Genomic DNA, 21890 nt, shown 5'->3' on the forward strand with positions numbered 1-21890 from the left:
ATTTGACTGAAACCAATTTTACACTGTATGTTAACTTACTAGAATTTAAAAATTTAAAACAAAAAAAAAGAAAAAGAATTCATGACAAATATTAGCTGATCTCTTGCTTGATCAACACTAGTAATCTTTATACTATTTGACTTAGCTACACATAATATTCATGCAGTATGTTTCCTTTCTTTGGTGGGAGGATAGTATATAGATATTTCTTCATTGAGTGATTGCATTTGCCAAATTTGAAACAAATCTAATATTTTTTTCCTTTATTCTGTCCTCACCATTTTTGCTTGGAATCCCATGTATTTTCTTCCTCCTGAATTTGTGGGACATTTGCATTTATCCTTTTATAATGATGCCCATGTCCATGTTTGATGGCTGGGTAGCTTCAGGGGCATTATCCTTTCTCTGGTGAAAAAACATGATGAAAACTCATAGGTGGCAAGTAACAGCCTTCACCCCATCATTGGTTTGCTTTTTCATTTTATCTGTCTTTTTAATACAGAATTTTAAATGTTTATGGATCTATTGATATTTGCTTCTGTATTTCCTTTCGTTTTTATAGTCAGAATTTTTTCTTTCTGGGACACCTGGGTTGCTCAGCAATTGAGTGTCTGCCTTTGACTCAGGGTGCGATCCTGGAGTCTCTGGATGGAGTCCCACAAGGGGCTCCCTGTATGGAGCCTGCTTCTGCCTCTGCCTATGTCTCTGCCTCTCTCTCTGTGTGTGTCTCTCATGAATAGTAGACAAAATCTTAAAAACAAAGGATTTTTTTCTTTCCAAAACCTTAAATATATGCGTATCTTTTATCTTTGAGTTTTCAAAATGTGACAATTATCACATTAAATTGTTACATGATCTGAGGACTATTTTTATTTTTTTTTTAATTTTTATTTATTTGTTTATATATTTATTTAAGAGAGGGAGAGCATGCCCACAAGTAGGGAGAGTGGCAGAGGGAGAAGGAAAGGCAGAGAAGCTCAAGCCAATTCCACATTGAGCTTAAAGCCCAACTGGGGCTTGATCTCATCATCCTGAGATCCTGAGATCATGACCTGAGCTGAAACTGTGAGTCACTGATTGAGTCACCCAGGCACCCTTGTTTTTATATTTTCTGTTCCATTTGTCCCCCTGATGCTTCATTCATCAGTCTTACGCATATTCATTTCATTAATTTTATAACATGCAGAAACTGTAAGATACAGCATACTCATCGTTATAACCTTCTATTTCAAAATTTATTATTTTCACTCATATATTCTGTGTAAACTAAAGAATATTTTGCCCAGTTCTAATGAAGTGCCTTGGAATTTTTTATTTTGGCAGCATTGAAACTAAAAATTTATTTAGGAATAACATATTAAAAAAAAAAGGAATAACATATTATCAGGAATATTGAATTCCTATTTCTCAAATTTTTTTCTTTATTTTATAATTGTTTTCCTCTAATATGTACACACATACATACATTTATGACTTTTCCTATTTATGTATAATCTCACTAAAGGATGAAAATAATCAATTCTATTTGGAAATTATTCAAAATTTTCAACAATTATATAGGTTATTCTAACACTTTCTCATTAGGGGAGCCTACTGTGAAAAGTATATTATGGCATTAATTGCTTTTTCTTTTTGAGCTTATACATTTGTTTTAAAATCTAAAAAAAAAAAAAAACCTCAATATTTTTGTTCATTTTATTTTAAATAAGGGAAAAGATTCTTGAATATATATGATTTAACATCACAAAAAACAATATGAATGAAATGATTTTTTAAGCTTCATTCTTGATAAGGTTATAAATATGAATTGCCTTATTATATAACATATATGCTTAGATATTTAATAACTCACATCACAAATGGTTTTGATATATAAGCCCCAGATCTCTATATTAATTGCAGTTACTTTTGTAGGTCAAAATATCTAATGTCTTTATTTATGTTTTAGGTTAGTGGGGTGGTTTGGCCATGAACTCAGCAGCCGATTTAAGATGGATAACAGTAAGTGTATTCAATTTCCCTTCCCAAGTCATTTTATTCTACCTTTATTTCAATTTTCATCTGTCTTTGTATGATATGTAATATACATGCCTCATGGAGAGTGCACTTTGAAAATGCCACTGAGAATTCTTAAAATAAGAAATGACATTTCCAGAGTGTAAGACTAAGTGTTTGTAGATTTTAACATGAATTTGAGTCTGTCCCTTTGTAGGGAGATAAGTGGAAGTGAAATGTAATGTACAGGATTCAGATCTCATCAATATTGAGTACCCAAAACATCAGGCAGTGAGGACAGAAAGATATTTCTGGCTTGTAGTTAGACCCAAAGAGACTTCGGTGTCAATTCCACTTTGCTGCTTAATAGTTTTGTGATGCTGCACAAATTATATCATCTTGGGTTTTTTTTGTTTTCTGTTTTGTTTTCCTTCTTGCATATCTAATGTGAATAATAAAATCTATGTCAGGGTTTGATTTGAGAGTGAGAAGTTCAAAGCTGTAAACTAGTAGCACACAGCAGTGCTATTTTATAAATGTTCGTTTTTATCTCTCTTTTTTCAGTTTTCCCTTTTGTGGCTTTTGCCACACATAAAACAATAGAAGTTGAACCCCAGCAGGTAGAAATGAGAGTGCAACCTGTGCAAAATACTCCCAAACTGTCTTGTTTCTTTTTCTTGAGTGATTCTATTCTTCAATCACATGGAATATAGAAAGCTTCATACATTTTTTGAGAGTTTCAGTTCAGCTTGATCCTTCAGACTGCTACCAACCTGAGTTGCTATTTTAAATAAATTTACATTTGCAAAAACCAAGATGCAAATGATCAAGATGGGCTGTTCCAGTCAAATTAAGAAATCTGTATTTTATCTTGGCGGCTGGAATAATTAGCTCCGTTATTATGCCAGTTACTTAAATTTTTTGTGATGGGTTTTCTTATCTGTAAATGAAAGAATTGGACTAGATCAGAAGTGGGCAGAGTTTCTCTGTGAAGGGCCAGAGATGAGATATTTTAACCTTTTGGGACTATATTCTCTGTGGCAAATATTCAATTCCTCCCTTGGAGTGCTAAAGCAATCATAGACAGATGAGTGATTGTGTCTATGTTCCAATGAAACTTTATTTACAAAAGCAAGTTGGGGGCCAGATTTTGTCCCTAGGACATCATTTTTTGAGACCTGGGTTAGATGCATCTCTAGAGATGGGGAATATTCTGATGCTCTTTTAGTCAGGTTTAGTTTTAATTCAATCTCCAACCTGCGATCTTCTCTATTGGATTTGACTTGCTACTATTCAATCTAATTGATTCTAAGTAGGGTAAGATCTGATATTTTTAAAAAGATTTTATTTATTTATTAATGAAAGACACTGAAAGAGAGGCAGAGACACAGGCAGAGGGAGAAGCAGGCTCCCCATGGGAGCCTGACACAGGACTCTATCCCAGGTCCCCAGGATCATGCCCTGCATATGAAGGCAGATGCTCAACTGCTGAGCTACCTAGGTGTCCCGGATAAGATTTGCTATTAATTTACCTCTTAAATATGTCATTCTTAGGCAGATCATTATTTAATTTTATTTTTTAAAGATTTTATTTATTTGTCAGAGAGAGAGCACAATCAGCGGGAACAGCAGGCAAAGGGAGGGGCTTCCCGCTAAGCAAGGAGCCCAATGTGGGACTTGATCCCAGAACCCTGGGATCAGGACCTGAACAGAGGACAGACACTTAACCCACTGAACCACCCAGGCATACCCAGATCATTTTTTAAAAAGCCTTTCTTTCCCCCTAGGAGAAGCCACTTGCCCTAATAATCCTAGTGCTAAAAGTCACCTTCACAGGTGATTTCATTCTTATTTCTGCCTTTGGATAACATTACAGTTATAAGCCATTAAAATCTTGATGTTTTTCTTTCATTGATGTGGTTTCATACTAGAAAAGCAAAGCATGGGGCAGGCTAAGGAATGCTGTTTTGGGAATGGGAGAACAGAGAATGAAGTCCAGAAATCTCTAAGAGGCCATTTTTATGTGTCTGAGGGCTGTAGACTTTGGTAGGGGGCTAACAAAGTGGGGGCAGGGGAGACAGACATGTAGATGAAAGGGAAATACGCCAGTATTTTAGGTACATGCAATTTCTCTTAAATATCTCAGAAAGCTTAGGAATGAAAGTTCTTAAATCTTACTCTTTTTCTACTACTTTACTGTCATAAAAAAATCCATAACGGACTCTTTTTAAGGTATGTTTTATAAAAATGGCATGATGTTCATTTTTCAGAACTGCAATTAAGCCCTGGAGTCAGTGGATTTCGAATTTCAAATCCTCCCATTTTATTGGTCTGTTCCTTACAGGCTAGTTTAGAGGTGAGTGATCTATGCTTCGACCTTCCCATATCTTTACCTATTTCTTTACCTGACTGTGACATGTTGTAAGACCTTCTCCTCTAAACAGCATGATTAATGTGCCCTGTGTGTAAACAATGGTCAAAGGCCAGTGCTCTCCTTTAGAACAGAGACTGTGCTAATTGCCATTTTTAAATTTATATCTCCACCCTCAGCACTGTGCTTGGCACGTCATCGATGTTGTTGGCACTTCATAAATGTTTGGGAACTGACCAGCGTATACATATTTTTAGTTCCACTTAGGATTTGTATGAACTTAAATAAGTTGTTGAATCTTCTTATGGTTTCTCTATTACACAATAAGCATGTAATATTTAATTCTTGATTAATTCACTCATCCAACATTTATCTATTAAGAAAGTATTATGTGCCAGACACTGTTGTGATTACTGGGGACTCTGTTCTTTTGGTTCTGTGAGCTGATGAACTATGTCACAAAACTATAGGAAGACAGGCCTTAAGGGGAAAAAGAAAAGAAAATATCAGGATAAACCAATGATTGAGCAAGATTGTCTCATGAGATACTTGGATTTTTTTTTTTTCTGGAGTGTCCATGCCATTATATTCTTGTATAATCTCTACTATTACTGACTTGATATATATTTTTAGTAAATTCATATTTTTAGTTAAAATCAGTTTCACTCTAAATAGTAATATCCAAGGAATCAATTCGGTTTTCTAGACCTGCATATCTACCTTTTCATCTATTTATATAGAGATACTAATCTATTTTATCTATCCATTTATATCTATATTATATTCACATGTATAACTTAACTATTTGGATATTCATTAATTTCAAGATGAGACTAAATTTATTTAAGTAAATATATATTGTAAATATATGCCATGTGACTAATACCTATATATAGTAAGTGAATATATTTTATATGAATATATCAGAGTAAAATATTTTAGGTAAATAAGTGTTTCTCTTTTTTAGGTAAATATGTGTTTCTAACAGATCTTAAGTATATAGCAATTCAAAAGAGAATTTGAAGTTTTTAATTCAAGGTATTTTAAAATCATCTAGTTCGTGGTATTTTAGGAAATCCTGTTGTGAAGTATTCCAGAATGAATGACTGTATAACAACTTCCAAAATCTCTTCTAAACCTAAATTCTAGGATTCTGTGAACACGCCTAGCATTTTCTCATTTTGCCCACTGGATGGCAATGTAAAGTTCTTTTTTTATACAACTTCACCACTAGATAGTGATAATCAACACTGTTTCACTTCATCCCAATTTAAAGAGCACCTACTCACTGTGACCACTAGATGGAGCTTGTGTTGTTTTCGCTTTTTGGCAGTTTTTTGTTTTCTTTTTCTTTCTTTTTTTAAATGGAAAATAGACCCAGTAACAAGATTTTTCAGGCAGTGAAAATTTTTTTTTGATTTTTTTATTTATTTATTTTATTTTTTGGTGAGAGAGTAGTGAGGGAATCTGCTTAGCAAGTCAGGTAATGATACTTGGATTGTTTTTATGATGTCTATTCAGAGAAACAGTTCTGTAAATGTTTTTAAAATGAAATAAAATTTTGCTCACTTTGCAAGTTTGTGTCAGGGAGAGGATAAATTGCAATATGAAAAGCACCAAGGTGTACTTTGGGAAGAACTAGTACTTCCACTTCCACTGATTTTCCTTATCTTTGCCAATGAGTTCTCAGTCAGATCTGGAAATTTTAGACACTCTAACTTTGGTATGTTTCTGCAAGTTGACTGATTTCAAGTATTTAACCCTCCTGCCATGAAAAAAAGTCACATTTTCAGTTTTCCTACCACCAGTTCTCTAGGCTAGTCTTGAATAATAAAAAGCTTAGAAGTTTTTACCACCGCATCACACAGTATTACAGTCACCTAGACAAGGTTCTTATTTTCAGCTGGAATCTAAGGATTGATTTATTTTTTTTCTTTACCATTTAAACTTAGCAAAAAGACCCTAAAAGCCCCCAAGAAGTGGGATATATACTTCCCTGGAGCATCTTATCACTGAAGTATTTCTCTTGAGCCTCTTAGGAACACGTTACTGGGGTTGGTAGCTGCTGATGCTCTGTTCTAGCCAAAATATCTTTATGCAATCCAACGTTGTGTTAAAGAAAGTGTTTTTGAAATTCTCCTCATTATAAATTGCAAAATTCTGAAATTACAAAATAATGCATTTTACTACTTCTTATTCCTTACCTAACCATTAAAATGTTCTACTCCCCAGAGGCCATGGGAGTAAGCATCAGGGCTGCCTTCATGTTGTTCCTTCTCCTGTTTGCGTTGTCACGTTGTAGGAGTCAGGTGATTGAAGCTTGAATAAAAGAGAAACAGATACATGAATCAAAGTGCCTTTCCTTGTTGTAGTTACTTCTCTTTCAAAAAGTGTCCTACATAGTCAAATAGCAACTGGAAGAGAGATTCTAAACATAAGAATCAGTGTACATGGATATGGTATCTATTTTACAATATGATTTTTTAAAATATTGATATGTTTGTAATTACATGTGAATCCAATTGAATGATAGTATGAAAAATAGTACCTTATAATCAGTTTCAAACTGTCCTTTTCTTTATATCATTAGCTCTTAATAATTTTTATCACCTATTTATATGGTACAATATGGTACAAGTACAAATACATATAATACAAATATATATATAGTACAATTATGGTACAAATTTTATTATTAAAAAAATGTGGATCAAAGGAATCTAGGGTTGGAAACTAGGAGGCATAAACTGTCTCCCTCATTGGGACACTAAGTGTGACCTTAGGTGACAACTGTCTCTTCACTTTATGTACTCAAGTTCATTTGTCTCGTTTTTTAAAGATTTTATTTACTTATTCCTGAAAGACACAGAGAGAGAGGCAGAGACACAAGCAGAGGGAGAAGCAGGCTCCCTGCAGGGAACCCGATGTGGGACTCGATCCTGGGTCTCCAGGATGATGCCCTGGGCGAAAGGCAGACACTTTACCGCTGAGCCACCCAGGCATCCCTCCTTTGTCTCATTTTTTAAAAGATTTTATTTATTCACAAGAGAGACACAGAGAGAGGCAGAGACATAGGCAGAGGGAGAAGCAGGCTCCCTGTGGGTACCTGATGCAGGACTTGATCCCAGGACCCTGGGATCCTGACCTGCTCCAAAGGCAGACGCCCAGTCACTGAGCCACCCAGGTGTCCCTCATTTGTCTCATTTTTAAAATGAATATACTTACACCAAATTCCTTCAGAAATCTCAATCTGCCAACTACTAACTTGAAATTAAAAAATACATCTATTGTATTTTGAAGGGTCAGACTTGTATGCAGCAATAGGTAGATAATGTTTAGATTTTTTTCAGTATATGAATTTATAATGAAATAAATAGCTCCAAGATACAAAATTAGAACATTCAATTAAAATATACGGCAAGGAGGAAAAAATGTACTATGTGTTTTCTCAGAAAGTTATTAGGCAGCCAATTTTAAGAATTTAAGAGAAAAAATGCAACAATCGAAACATTGTAGTATACTTATTTTTCCCATTTAAACTTCCCTAACTTTTCTAGCTTTGTATTCATTTTGCTCAGTAAGAAAAATAACCCACGTAGTTGAAACTCTGCCAAAAATTGTTATAAGCTGAATATTTTCAAACAGCTTTCATTTTTTCTAATTTAAAAAAAATATTCTTTCTCAATATTGAAAGCATAGAAATAATGAGAAGCCAAAAAGAAAAGAATTTTTTTTTTCTATTCGCCCGTTAACTCCCATTATCCCCTCTTAATATTTCCATGTGAGTCCTCAGAAGAGACCTTCATACCCTCTGACAAGATTTTGAGCGCCTCACAATGCAGCTGCCCTTTCTGTGGTTTAATGATGGAAAATGGATTCATATTTAAAAGTTATTTTATTATCAAAGAGTAACAGTATGTTAAAATTGAGACTATTTGTCATAAAAAAATCAGTTTCTAGTTATCAGAGAAACCTGCAAGAACGAAATCTCCTTTAAAAAACCTGTAAGCTTAAGTAATATTCCCCAAAGTCTTACTAACCTGTGAATACAAATGAAATATCATTAGAAGGAGTACTTCACACGTTGCTCTTACCTGCATCTCACGGGGCTTATAGCAGAAGCAGAATATGTTTCAGAATTATTTATAAATTAAATATTCCTTGAATTACTATTAATCTCCAAAGAGAAGATTGGAAAGATTTCCTCTCCTTTTATTCCTATCCTGACAACCAAACCGCTGGTGGGGTCATGCTTTGCTCTCTCCCTCTTGCTGCCCTTTCTGAGAATTGATTCTCCATCCAGGATCTCTTGATCCAAAAGTGGGCAGGGTTCCCTTGAGTCCACCTTGTGCTAGCTCTACTTACATTTTAGTTTACACAGGCCATTGAGGAGATGGTTCCCATCAAACTCAATGTACCTGGGGTTACCTGAGTAACTAGGGTTACCTGCTGGTACCGCCCATCTCAGATACCTTCTGAAACAGACATCCAACTCCAGTTGCGCCCAATCTCTTCCCTAATCAGTGATGTCTGGTGGAGGAGAGAGAAAGATACCATCCTAGCCTGTCCCTCTGGTCTTCCTGGGGTATCCTTACCTTCAATACCAATCTGTTGATCTCCTTCAGCCAAAGCCATAGCTTCCATGCAAGATAGGTCAAAATCTTTGCCCACACGGTTTGAGTTCTATTAGAATGCCTGTTCACATGTGCCACATGTATATACAGAAATAACAAGCTTCATCAAGTCTAGATGTCACTGAATGACCCTATCTTTGCTCTGTGGCATAACGCGATACAGAAAAGGGATATTAAGTGACACGCCAGAGCACCATGCTCTGTTTGCAGTTCATTCAGTTCTTATATGTAGGATATATTTTTAAACTCTACTTGACCTTAAGAGATAAGCTAGAAAAGCATGTCTGTGTTGACCTCTAATGTTCCAACACCAGTTATTGTGTGCACTTGTCACTCATCTTAATATACGACACCTCAGGCAGCAAATGGCAGTATTTTCACACCAGTGGGAGAGTTTAGCAGGGAGAAAAGATGATGAAAGAAGAAGGAAAGCTAAAGAGAGAGGGGGAGGGGGAGGGAGAGAGAGAGAGAGAGAGAGAGAGAGAGAGAAACACACACACACACACACACACACACACACACACACACACACACAAGCCTAACTGCCCCGGGACTAACATATATGTTATATAACATTACTTGCTTCCCTGTCTGACAAAACTTCATTTTGTTACTTAACTGCTTCTTTGCTTATTGTTACTGGGAAGATTCAGGAACTGGCAAAACAAGTATAAATAATTGTGGTAACACTGCCTTTTATATTTACACGAGTAGCTAGCTCTTATACTTTTGTGTGGACCAAAAACTATATCAGAATAGAAAAGTCCTCTTGATTATGGTTATATTAGAATGGTTGTGAGGAAAAGCTTTGCATTTCATGATCTTTAAGTGCATTTGTCAAGATATGCCTTACTTATATTAATTATACTAAGCCAATTTAAAAAAATTCCAAAGGAATGTTATACTAACATTTTTTTCTTCTTTTGCAAGTGTTGTTTAAATGACATTTGTAAAGGCTGTTTTTTTTTTTTTTTTTTTTTCTGTATGGAAACTTTGCATATGGCTTCTAATAGCCAAGCATTTAAAAGAGGACATGTTTTTACAAAGGATTACCTAAAATGGGATGTTTTTGGAAAGATCAAAATCGGGCATTTCCTTTTTTAACATGATTTTCAGTCAATTTCTGCTTCTTTGTAAATCAACGAGACACTGTTAATCTGATTGTTTCCCATTCTGTAGATCTTTAAGCAAGCAACTATGAAAGCATTGAGGAGAAAATCTATTTTGCTAACCGGCTATCTGGAATACTTGATCAAGCATTACTATAACAAAGATACAGCAGATACCAAGAAACCGTTTGTGAACATAATTACTCCATCCTGCATAGAGGAGCGTGGCTGCCAGCTTACACTCACATTTTCTGTTCCAATGAAATATGTATTCCAAGAACTAGAAAAACGAGGAGTGGTTGTAAGTATATCTCTTGCTTTGCTCTACCTAGTTTTCTCTCTGGGTTGCATGTTGGGGGTAAAATTTGGGTTCTTTGGCTAATTGCACGTTATTTCACATGGGGCAGTTAGTGAGGATAGATTAAGTGCCAACTAGATAATCATCACCGTGTTAATTGAAGGCATAGAGATCTGTCATTTCTGACAAAAAAGAAGAAACCACAAATTTTGAATTTAGGAATCAGGCTCTCATAATTTATTCATTCTTGTCATTACAGCTTGAGCAGAAAAAAAATTGTTTCATCAAAATCAATTAGGACATGTTTTCACTAGTTTTTACTAGTGAAAGCCCAAATATGTATGTTTATTGAATAAACAAAATTAAAGAACATAACATAATGGAGAGGAAGTAAAGAAGTCAGTCTTATTAGTTGTTTGAACCAAGTCATTTTCAACCTTGTCATTTTAGTCAAAAAAGAACTGTAGACACATCTCAGGGATGTTAACATTGTATGGAATATATATGTGTATGTATATATATTTTTTAACCCTTGGGCCTAAGTGATCTGTTTAATCTCTTGAAGAAAATAAGTGTTAATCAGGTCATTTCAGGAAAAATGGTGGTCATGTATCTACTTCCAGTGACTGTAATTTAGGATTTGCTTCTCACACCTGAGAAGAGTTATCTCAGATTCCAGAGGCACAAATCCGTATATTAGTGTTCCAAATCAAGTTCTACCATTTGTAAGCTATGAACTCCTGGGAAAGATAGTTCATGTCTTTTGGTGTGAGTTTTTGCATCTGGATTTTGGGAACAAAAATATTTCCCTCCAAAAGTGATTATGAGAGTTAAATGGTCTAGTTACACATAAACCATTTACTGCACTCTCTAACTCATAGTAGGCGTTTCTTAAGGATTAGCCATAGTGATCTTCAGGCTAGACCAAATTATCTGGGTCTATTTCATGACATTCCAAGGATACAGCCAACTCCTTATTACATTATACATTAAAGGATCAAATGTAAAGATAATTGGCTAAAACTCTCCAGATCTCAGTGAAGTTCTCATTCATTTAAATGTGCCCAAGGGTTCCAGTCATTCCAATCTCCCCACTGATAAATTATATCCATGACAAGTTAAAAAAAAAAAAAAAGGCTTACGTATTAAGTTTTAGGGAAATCAGTATGATTGCTTTATGTAAGTTTATCTTAAATGTATATTTTTCATTATGTGAATAATTAATTTTAACAGTATTGTGGCTTTATTTCCACCCTCTTCCCCGCCCATAGTGTGACAAGCGAGAACCAAATGGCATCCGAGTGGCTCCAGTTCCTCTCTACAACTCTTTTCATGATGTTTATAAATTTATCAATCTGCTCACTTCTACACTTGACTCTGCAGAAACCAAATAGCAGTGTTTTCTAGAACAGCTTAAGCAAGTGATATTGAAACCTTCTATGGTTATTTTATTATTATTTTCAAATTTTAATAATTGGAAGTTTTTCAAAACCCATCACATGTAACTGGCAATGAATTATATATTTTACAGAAAAATATGATGTATTTTTTCCAAGAGTCTGTGATTCTGAGGAGTCCACATGTCTGTCTAATTTCTCCGTGCTGGTGGATCAAAGTTTTCACTGGTCCAAGTATTATTTACACAGTCTTAGCTAGCTGTCACATTTCATGGTCAGTGAATGTTTTATGTTGATTTAATTTATAATTTGATTGACAACTTCATAATATATGTGCAATTTTTTGTGTCAATTTTAGAAATGTTGCTTTAGATTTAATTTACCAAAGAGTTTCTTATAGTCACTGTAATTTCACAGCCTGATATATGTATGATTTTGCAATATTCCATCCAACTCTAATCCAAGGAAGAGAAAATACATTTTCTAGGGCAGTAGCTTTCAAATGTTTGGCCAGAGTCCACACTAAGAAATATATCTAATATCAGAGATTAGAATTTATATATGTTTATGTCTTATTTTATTGATCTTAATATATACATTTTTATCATTTTAAAATATGTGAAAGAATTCTTTTAAAATTCTCAATCAATAGTTCTTACAATTGCTATTGACCATTCTTTCATGTTACCATCACTGATATTAGCATACTTCTCACAATGAATAGATGATTTTTAAAAAAATCGTAGATGTAGCAAAAGCAGAAGAGTCATAAATTATTTATCTGTGCTCTGCTATTTATTCATTTTATCTCATTACAACAAATGTTGATTAAAACTCGTTAAATTTATTTCTCCACCAACTTTTAGGTCCTAATCCATTTTACACTGTTCCTATATCTGGTTATCATAATTTCTTATTTTTTTAATGGGGACTTGCCCTAGTAGAAAACTTTAGATGTTAACCCTGTCTCTAAAATAGTAAAACAAATCATTCCAAGACACTTGGAACTGAGAATTAGCAAATAGTGTTTCATCTCTCAACCTCTAAGGTGAGTCTATGGACCTTTCCCTCCATAGGAGGAAAAGCTACAGTTACACTCAGCCCTGTTGGACTTCCCTGGTTTTCAGCTGTTGATGTTACAACCACTATTCATGAAATGGCAAAAGAGTCTACATTTATATACCTGAGCAGCACGAAAGAGTTACTACAATATAATTAGTGCCCATGACAAATAAATTTGAATGAAATTAACTTAGACAACCACTAGAGTTAAATCAAAAGATGCAGAACTGACACCAATACCAGCACCTAGTGATATGTATTGAGTACTCAATACACCATGTACCATGTATAGTGCTGATCTATTCAGATGTTATCTTACTTATTTGACTGGTTACAGAACTGCTGTAGCAAAGCTTCCCCCTCCAACTTTTGCCAAAACTCATCTTTGTGGAAGGAAAAGTTCTCAAAACCCTAAAATTCATCCATATACAACTTCATGTAGAAGAAATCATTTTGAATCTCACAGAGATAAGCAAAAGAGACATGGTTTCAGCTCTCAGGGAACATGCAGTTTAGTTTATAAGTTTAAGTTCTAAAATATGCTAAGAAAAAGTTTAAAATAAAATATGCTAATCACATTAAAATTATATAAAATCATGTACACAAATTATTCAAAGAATAATCAGCACTACGTCTTCACCATGCAGGTTAGGAAAAGAGTGTTAGAAATTCCCTTTCTCCTTGTTTGCATCTCTCCTTCCTCCCCAAATCTAGAGTTAACCGTCAAATCATATTCTGTGTTAATCATTCCCTTACTTTTATTGAAATTTTACATCTATGTATGTACCCATAAAAATATATATGTGAGCTTGCCTGTGTGTGAACTTTGTGTAAATGATTGTATATATTCTCCTTCCTTTGCTTAACATCAAGTTTTTGAAATTCGTCCGTTTGTTACATACAGATTTTTATCCATTTTCATTGCTGCTCAGTGTTCTAGCATATCATTGGAGTTATCAATTGATTAATTTATTTATTTTTGGAGTTATTCATTTATTCAATTACTAATGAACACTTGAATTTTCCAAATATCTTTAGTATGGCAACAATGCTGCTATTAACATTCTTGGTACACAGGTTCAAATGTTTGCTCAACATATAGCTCTGAAAATATTGGGTCACAGGACACACGACATGTTCAACTTCACCATATAATATCAAACTCTTCTCCAAAGAAGTTGTACCAGTTTCCAATCCAACCAGTAGGAAATAAGAGTTCTCTTGATCCTTGTCAATAGTAGCTGTTGATTGCCTTTGTCATGTATGCTAGCTAAAATAGCCACTAAAATAACAATGAATGTATAACTTCCAGACAAGTAGAAGAAGAAACAAAAAGAAGACATACACACCCATACTGCAGTTTAGGCTTCAGAAATCATCCTTAATCTGTGGATTGAGCAAAGACTAGAATTTTATCTGAGTTTTACCCTTGCTCAGCTCTTTCCCTTCTCATATTCTCCAAAGATTTTTATGATGAGCATCCCTTCAATGCAACATATTAATGTAGGGGCACTTGGGTGGCTCAGTGGGTTAAGCGTCAGACTCTTGGTTTCAGCTCAGGTCATGATCATGTGGGTTGGGTTGTGTAATCAAACCCCCTGTTGGGCTCCTAGCTCAAGAGGGAGTCTGCTTGAAGATTCTCTCCCTCTGCTCCTCCCTCCTCTCTCAAATAAACCTTTTTAAATAAAACATATTAATAGATATCCCAGTCTCAAGCTTTATTTCTAGGAAACCCAATCTAAGATAGCATTCCTTCATCTAGTGTTAATAACCATAAACCTTTTATATTCTATATCCAGTATATGATAAATTTCAGTTTTGTTTCTGTCAGTTTTCACAAATAATGCTTGTTTCCTTTTGTGTATTGTATTTGTTAACTTTTTTCTGTACTTCTTAACTTTAAACCACTCATTTTATTGACCCTCTTGGAATTCTTTGGAAACTGGGTTAAAGTATATCTTTCCAAAGGTATTCATTTTTGCTTCTGCCAGTTTGCCAAGGTCATTATGATTTTCTGCTAGGTAACTTTCTACTTATTTTTGAGGTCAAAACTATGTCAGTTTACATTCCAATTGTGTTATTCTTTGTCCCATAAATTCAAATTACTAGAGCATGATTTTTAAGTAAATGGATTTTTGCATCATCTTAAGAAAGAAATCTACAAACACCCTGAAAGCATCATATCACAAAGCACAAGATTGTAAATCCCCAAATTAGAGTGTCCTGTGACTGAGATGATGGGTTTGATGCTTGTGTGGGTCATTGGCATCTGTATTATGTGTTTTCGAAAGATAAAATTTGTTTTCCGTCCTTTAGTAATATTTTAATCTCAGCAAGGCATGTTTTCAAAGAACAAAATAATAAAGAGGATTATTATGAACTAATAGTTTAAGAATTTATGATGTGTTTTGGTTTATCCTAATTATTATTTTTATTAATGCTCTAGTCTTCTAATTTCTGACTCATTAATATTGCTCCTGAGTCCTTTTGATATTACCTTACTATTTCTTGATATTTTTATTGCTTTCCATGTGAGAAGATGCAGGCTCACTTCATATATTTCCTACCTCAGTCTTGACATCACTTATTTCTCTAAGAATATCCAGTTCCTCTTGGGAGAAAATGATATTTAGAAACCATAATCTTAACAGTAAGAGTGCTCATTATAATTGAGTTAATCATAGTTTCCAGGATTTTCAGTTGGCAGAGTTAGGAAATACATATTTTAAAGAAATTATGTATTTCACATTCATATTTTAAATTCAATTTAGGACAGCAGGATTTTTATTTAACTTAATTTTATATTTTCATCTCTTATGCAGAAAATCTTGGTTCTAATATTAATGACTGGTTTTACATAATATATACTACAATTATCATATGTACATATAGTTTTAGAACTAATACCAACATATTATGAACAATATGATTAAAGCATTTTAAATTTTTGATGCTCTTTTTTTAATGTCCTTACAGTACATCTCACTAGGAATAATAAGTCAAATTACTGTGTTTTGAAGGCAATGTAATAACTCTTCTTTATATGGTTATAGCACCAGTCACATTCATAGTTAAGTTTAGTACTTGGGAATTTTTTTCATTTTTTATATATTTTCTTTAAATTTTAAAACAATTCAAAATTGTGTAAAATACTTAGATAATTTAAATTTAAAATCTACAAAGCAAGATATACTAAGTCTAGATTCTGTTCTACTGATTGCGTTTTATTCCCTCCCACTAGTGATAGTGTTTTTTCATGTTTTGGTTTATCCTTCTTTAAATATCAATAGAGGTCATGCCTATAGATAAAATCTGGGTAAGTATATGTGCATATTACCTATATATACACACACACACACTAGGTGTATATACCTATATATAAGTATATAAATAACATCTATATATAAGATATAAGTATATATGTATTATAATGTAATTACAGATAAATAGATAGCATAGATAGAGTAGCATATTATAAGTATGTTCTTCCACTTTGGAAAAACATTTCTTTACAGAAAATTACCGTTAATATGTAAGGAAGGAATAATGGTATTAGACAATAATTATTTTCAACTCTTAGTATAGCAATTGATTCAGGCAAAGACCAAACATTAAGGGAAAAGTTGATGAAAAACTACATAGTGGAGCATCAGATTGTCACCATCTGAACTCACTGAATGAAACTGGTATCACTAAAAATAGATAGTAACTGTGTCCCTCATGTGAAATAGGCAGTATCACTTGTGCAATATTCTTAAGGATTTACAAACCTAAATCCAATAAATTTTAGAGCTATTTTCCAGTCTATAAAAACTATGGGCCATATAGAAACAAGTTAAATGACACCACAAACAAGCAAATGTGGGACATTCTACGTGGCAGCTGATTGGGTTTCCCAATACATTAAGGACATGAATAGGAGAGAAGTGAGGGAGATGAACTGTTCTCTCCTAGTGAGACCAAAGAGACATAATAAACAAATACAGTTTGTGGACTTTCTTTGGATCTTGATTCAAAGACAAACTACATCTCTCTAGGAATAGTAAGTTAAGTTACTTTTTTTTTTTTTTAATATTTTATTCATGAGAGACACAGAGAGGCAGAGACACAGGCAGAGGGAGAAGCAGGCTCCATGTGGGAGTTGGTCCTTGAACCCCAGAATCATGACCTGAGCCAAAGGCAGACGCTCAACCACTCAGCTGTTCAGGCATCTTAAGTTATTGTGTTTTAAAGGCAATGCCATGACTTCTTGGTATGGTTATAGCACCAGTATAGTATCAATAAAAGTACACTGCTGAGAGAATTGAGGACATTTTAATGGGGAAAGAATTTTTATTCAACCTGTTAGCTATAATAACTGTACTTTGGATATAAGAAGATATTAATATTTCTAAATAGATATACTCAGTATATGGGAATGAGATGATACAAAGTTTGGAGTTGGCTTTGAAATTCCGCGGCCTCTCTCCCCCCCAAAAGAATGCTAACAAGTTGCCACAAACTTAGTGAGTGGCTTAAATCAACACACATTTATTATCTTACAGTTCTGTAGGTTACAGTGTAAGGATAGGTCTCACTGGACCAAACTCAAGGTTTTGGCAGGGTTCCTTTCTGGAGGCTTTAGGGGAAATTCCATTTCCTTGCCTTTATCAGCTTCTAGAAGTTGCCAATATTCCTTGGCTCTGATCTCCTTCATCTTCAAAGCCAGCAATGTTGCATGGCTCTGATACATTTTTTCATAATCACATAGGCTCTAACTCTTCTGTCTCCCTCTTCTACTTTCAAGTGCTTTTGTTATTACATTGGGCACAACCAGATAATCCAGGATTATCTCTCTGTTAAAGTCAATAGATTAATAATCTCAATTCCACCTGCAATCATAATTCTCTGCTATGTAATGAAAAATATTCATATTTTCTGGGTATTAAGATACGAACATTCTTGAGGGTCATTATTCTCCACACCACAGGAAGAAATGATGGATGGGAAGAAAGGAAAGGAGAAAAATGTATGACAATATTAATAATTCTAAAGAATTTTAAGATTCTCTCTGCTTTTGTTAATATTTGACATCTACAAAGAAACAATAAATTGTGATTACTTAGATAAGAATCCAAGATACCCGACTCAAAAGTCATGATTTTAGCAAAATCATGTATGTAATGCTTTCCACCCAAATTATGATGGAAACAATCGCTTCTGTCTCCATGTGTCAAAAATAATTTATCTGTAATTTTCTTATGATAAATTTTGAAAGGAATCTTATATCTTACATTATATTTGTATATGTCTTTTCTCCCTACCTTAGTATAACTTGGTTAATATTTTGTGTGGGGATTTTTTGTTTTTTTTTTCTTTCTTTTATTTTGTTTTCGTATGCCCCTCAGTACTTACCATTGTATTGAACATATGGTTAGTGTCTAATAAGCAGGTAATTAATGAGAAATGTACAGTTATAACAAGTCTAAATGCTATCCATTTTTACCTTGAGGTCACCACTGGTTATGTTAAGTTTACTCTCACACTGCACCTTCCTTTGTTTTTAAAGGCCCTCAAAAACCTCTTCCAGTGCCCCACCCAGAACCAACATTGAGAATGAATTCACCGTCATATATCAAATAAGAATAATACTTTAAAGCACGACTCTTTACAGAAGACAAACTCACAATGAGTTCACAGGTATCTCTTGAAATTCCAATCATATATATTTACAATATTACTTTAGGCGAAAAGAACTGCATTTTTGTGCCAGTATTTAGTAAACAGAGGTCTTAATTTTCTCTTCCCCAGTTTGTGAAAGCTTTACTTTATGCAGCTCTCCTTGCATTCTATTGTGTTAAAACAGCAAGCTTGTCAAGAATGGAGACATTGCAGTGATATATGCAAGAGTCTATGGGAGACGTTTTCTCTATGGGTTAAAGTAAGTAGTTGGATCAAAGTCAGGACATAGATGCTACAGCTGGTCTAGGAAAAAATGGCAATTAAGAGGAAAAAAAAGAACAGAAAGAGAGAATCACAGACAGTCTTTTTTTAGGAGGCAACAACAGAACCAGACTGTTTGAAATTGGTAACTGACTCCAAATGTCACATTTTTCACTGAATTCTAAATAATATTGCTATTTTATAACTGTTACTTGGTTGTATTGATGGCCATATTAACAAAATTTCATAACAAACTTGCTACATATATTTTTATAGCCTAAATGTATTTGTTATCTTTTTCTTATATTTCCTTCTCTCAACAATACTTAGATTTGAAGAAAAGCATGTCGAAGTTAGAATATTTCCTTGAATGGCTTTCAGTTCAGTCAGAGATGACACATCGTTGTAATCAGTTTATGCACTTCTGCAAGTACTTGTGTGATAATAGACAAGTGTCTATTAGAAAATCCCAAATCCTTTAAAGATAAAGTGTAAAAATATAAAAACAAGGCAATAAGAAAATTCAATGTTTTCAAGTACTTCTTCTGGGAAAGTTGGGTAAATTATAATCAGTTAAGGGAACAAAATTACTGTTCTATATTTCTAATCCATATTTCTAGGTAATATTACACATTTAACTCAAAAAATGATAAATCAATATAAGTGGCATAAACATAGAAAGACCCGCACAATGATAAGAGACCAGAATGCATGAAAGTGTCAACACACTTTGAAGTCTGGATAATATAGGAAACCTTCAACAAGAACCTCAAACATAATACCTTGTGTGACAGAGAAGGATATCAAAGAGTAGCAGTCTGACTCAGGTCAAAGAACTGTTGAAATGATAAGTCATTGGAGGCACCAGTTATTTCTGAAGGCCAGATGGCAAACAGGTGGTTGAAAGACTGTAAGATTCATTGTTGGACCCCAGATCCCTTCCTCCAGCCTGTGCAATCACAAGATTGCATTTTTCCCACACCCACAAAGGCAAGAGTTTACTTCTAGAGAGGATGAGCTACTGTGATTCTCGGCTTAGGGACATGAGGACAGCTGAAGAGATGGATGAACCATTTGACTGAAAATGGAGTGATTCAGCGAGATTTTGCATTCTAAATGATAAAAGTCCTAATTCACTTCCCCCACTTGGCTCCTAAGAAATTATGAATGCACTCAGGATCATTTCCACCATTCCTCCAGTCTGCCGGAAAATATGATTATAGATATCTCTCCGGGAAAACTGTCCAGTCCGAATGATAAGGGCTACAAATCCTTGTATTGGGTCTCATTGCAGTATGATGCTGCCCACCAATCAAAAAGTTCTGCCCCTGCACAAAATGCTTGCACCTGGTTTTTAGAGTTCCAGTTTTAAAAATGAATGAACACAAAGTATCACTACATATTCGACAATAACATTTAAAATGCAGGATAGAATCCAAAAGAACAAACAGAAAACAAATAATACAATGGGAAAATAAAAGAAAGAGGAAAAAGTGGGGAAAGTTATAATTAATATCTTAGAGGAGAAAATTTAAAAACTGTGGAACAAGTAAACTATGTACTTAAAGAAAGCAGAGAACAAGGGAAAGCTTTTGAGAATTAAAAATATATCAAAAATTGAAAGGAAATTTTGGAATGTGAAACTGAGGAACTATTTCAAAAGTAGAACAAACAAATTATACAATTACAGGATCAATACAAGAGGTCAACACCTGTTTAAGAGTACTTTAAGAGAACAGATAGAATAAAAAAGAGGAAATTATGTAAAAAGAAGAAACTCTTCAAGAACTCATCCCAAAACAAAGATAGACTTTCAGAACAAAGATGCTCATTGAATATTAAACATAGTAAATTATTTTTTTTTCACGTAGAGCACATCAAGGAAAAACGTAAGACACTGGGGATAAAAAGAATACTCCAAAACTTTACAGAGAAAATTAAGTTATGCTAAAATACCAACAATCATAATAATAGGGGGGTTCTCATCACCAAATGTGAAAGAGAGAATAATGAAGGATGCTTTTCAGATTCGGATGACACATTATTTCCAATTTCCAAAACTAATTATCAATTAAATGTGAAGATAAATATATTTACAGGTAGGCAAGGTCTTAGGATATTTTCTTTCCATGTATTATTTCTCCGTATTTACTGAGAAAACTGAGCCACAAAAAGGAATAAAGAAAAAAAAAAAAAACAAGATTCCCAAAATGAGCATGAATAGGTCCATCAGCCATAAAGAGGAATCACATCAGACTAAAGCAAATGCTTAGAGCGCTTCCCCACAAACTGATGAAATACCTAATACTTGTTATAGTTCAGAATTTGGAGAAGAGTTTTAAATTCTGTCGGAACTAATTTGAAAGTACTGAGACAATATCGAGCAAATTTAAAGAAGGCAATTATATAAAAAATAAGATGATAAAATAAAAGAAACATCAGAGTAAGCTAAATAGAATAGATATCCTCTATGTCTCAATTCAATATTACAAAAATGCTACATTCTCAATATTTTTAACATATGCTCCTATTCTAGCATACATACACAACACCAGCTGTAAATAATCTTTATGCAATTGTAAACATACAAACAATGAGCATTGCTGTAATCTAAATCATGATTGTACCATATTTGGAGGATGAGTGAAGAGAAAGTATATTTGCGTCTATGAGTTCGTGTGCATGGGGAGAAGGAGATCTACAGGAACTAAAGCCTCAATTTCTGCAGTAGAAAAAAAAGCTGCAAATACAGAAGATACAGAAAAGCAATAAACCCATATTATTTAAAAATATGGAGCTAAATATAAGTAGAAATAGCTAAAGTAGTCGAAAGCCATCAGGTCTTGTTTTGCAAGAATTATAGGTAGGTGTGGGTGGATCAGAAGACTACTATTTTAGGCATAAAAGTTGAAATATGCAAAAAAGTGAACTGTAAGTGTGAAGTTCACAGCCTCTGAAACCAAATTACTAGGTTCAAATATTGGCTGTATACCTACCATTCACGTAATCCTGTGATTTAAGTGTTCAATGCTTTCATTTCTGTTTATAACACCAGATAATAATAGTGCTACCTCATAGGGCTGTCCTACAGATTAACTGGCT

At 34.0% G+C, this 21890-nt stretch overlaps 1 protein-coding gene across 1 annotated transcript in view; it reads left to right on the forward strand.

Annotated features, from left to right (window-relative positions):
- Window positions 1–13673, forward strand: part of KYNU (kynureninase) — a 111138-nt gene extending 97465 nt beyond the window's left edge. The window contains exons 11-14 of the mRNA XM_041739268.1: window positions 1949–2001; window positions 4266–4351; window positions 10180–10410; window positions 11679–13673. Of these exons, the coding sequence (XP_041595202.1) occupies window positions 1949–2001; window positions 4266–4351; window positions 10180–10410; window positions 11679–11801 (493 nt within the window). The 3' untranslated portion in view covers window positions 11802–13673. The remainder of the gene's footprint in view (window positions 1–1948; window positions 2002–4265; window positions 4352–10179; window positions 10411–11678) is intronic.
- The last annotated feature ends 8217 nt before the right edge of the window (window positions 13674–21890 follow it).

The sequence above is a fragment of the Vulpes lagopus genome, chromosome 24 (genome assembly GCF_018345385.1).
Source record: "Vulpes lagopus strain Blue_001 chromosome 24, ASM1834538v1, whole genome shotgun sequence".
NCBI classification, from domain to species: Eukaryota; Metazoa; Chordata; class Mammalia; order Carnivora; family Canidae; genus Vulpes; species Vulpes lagopus.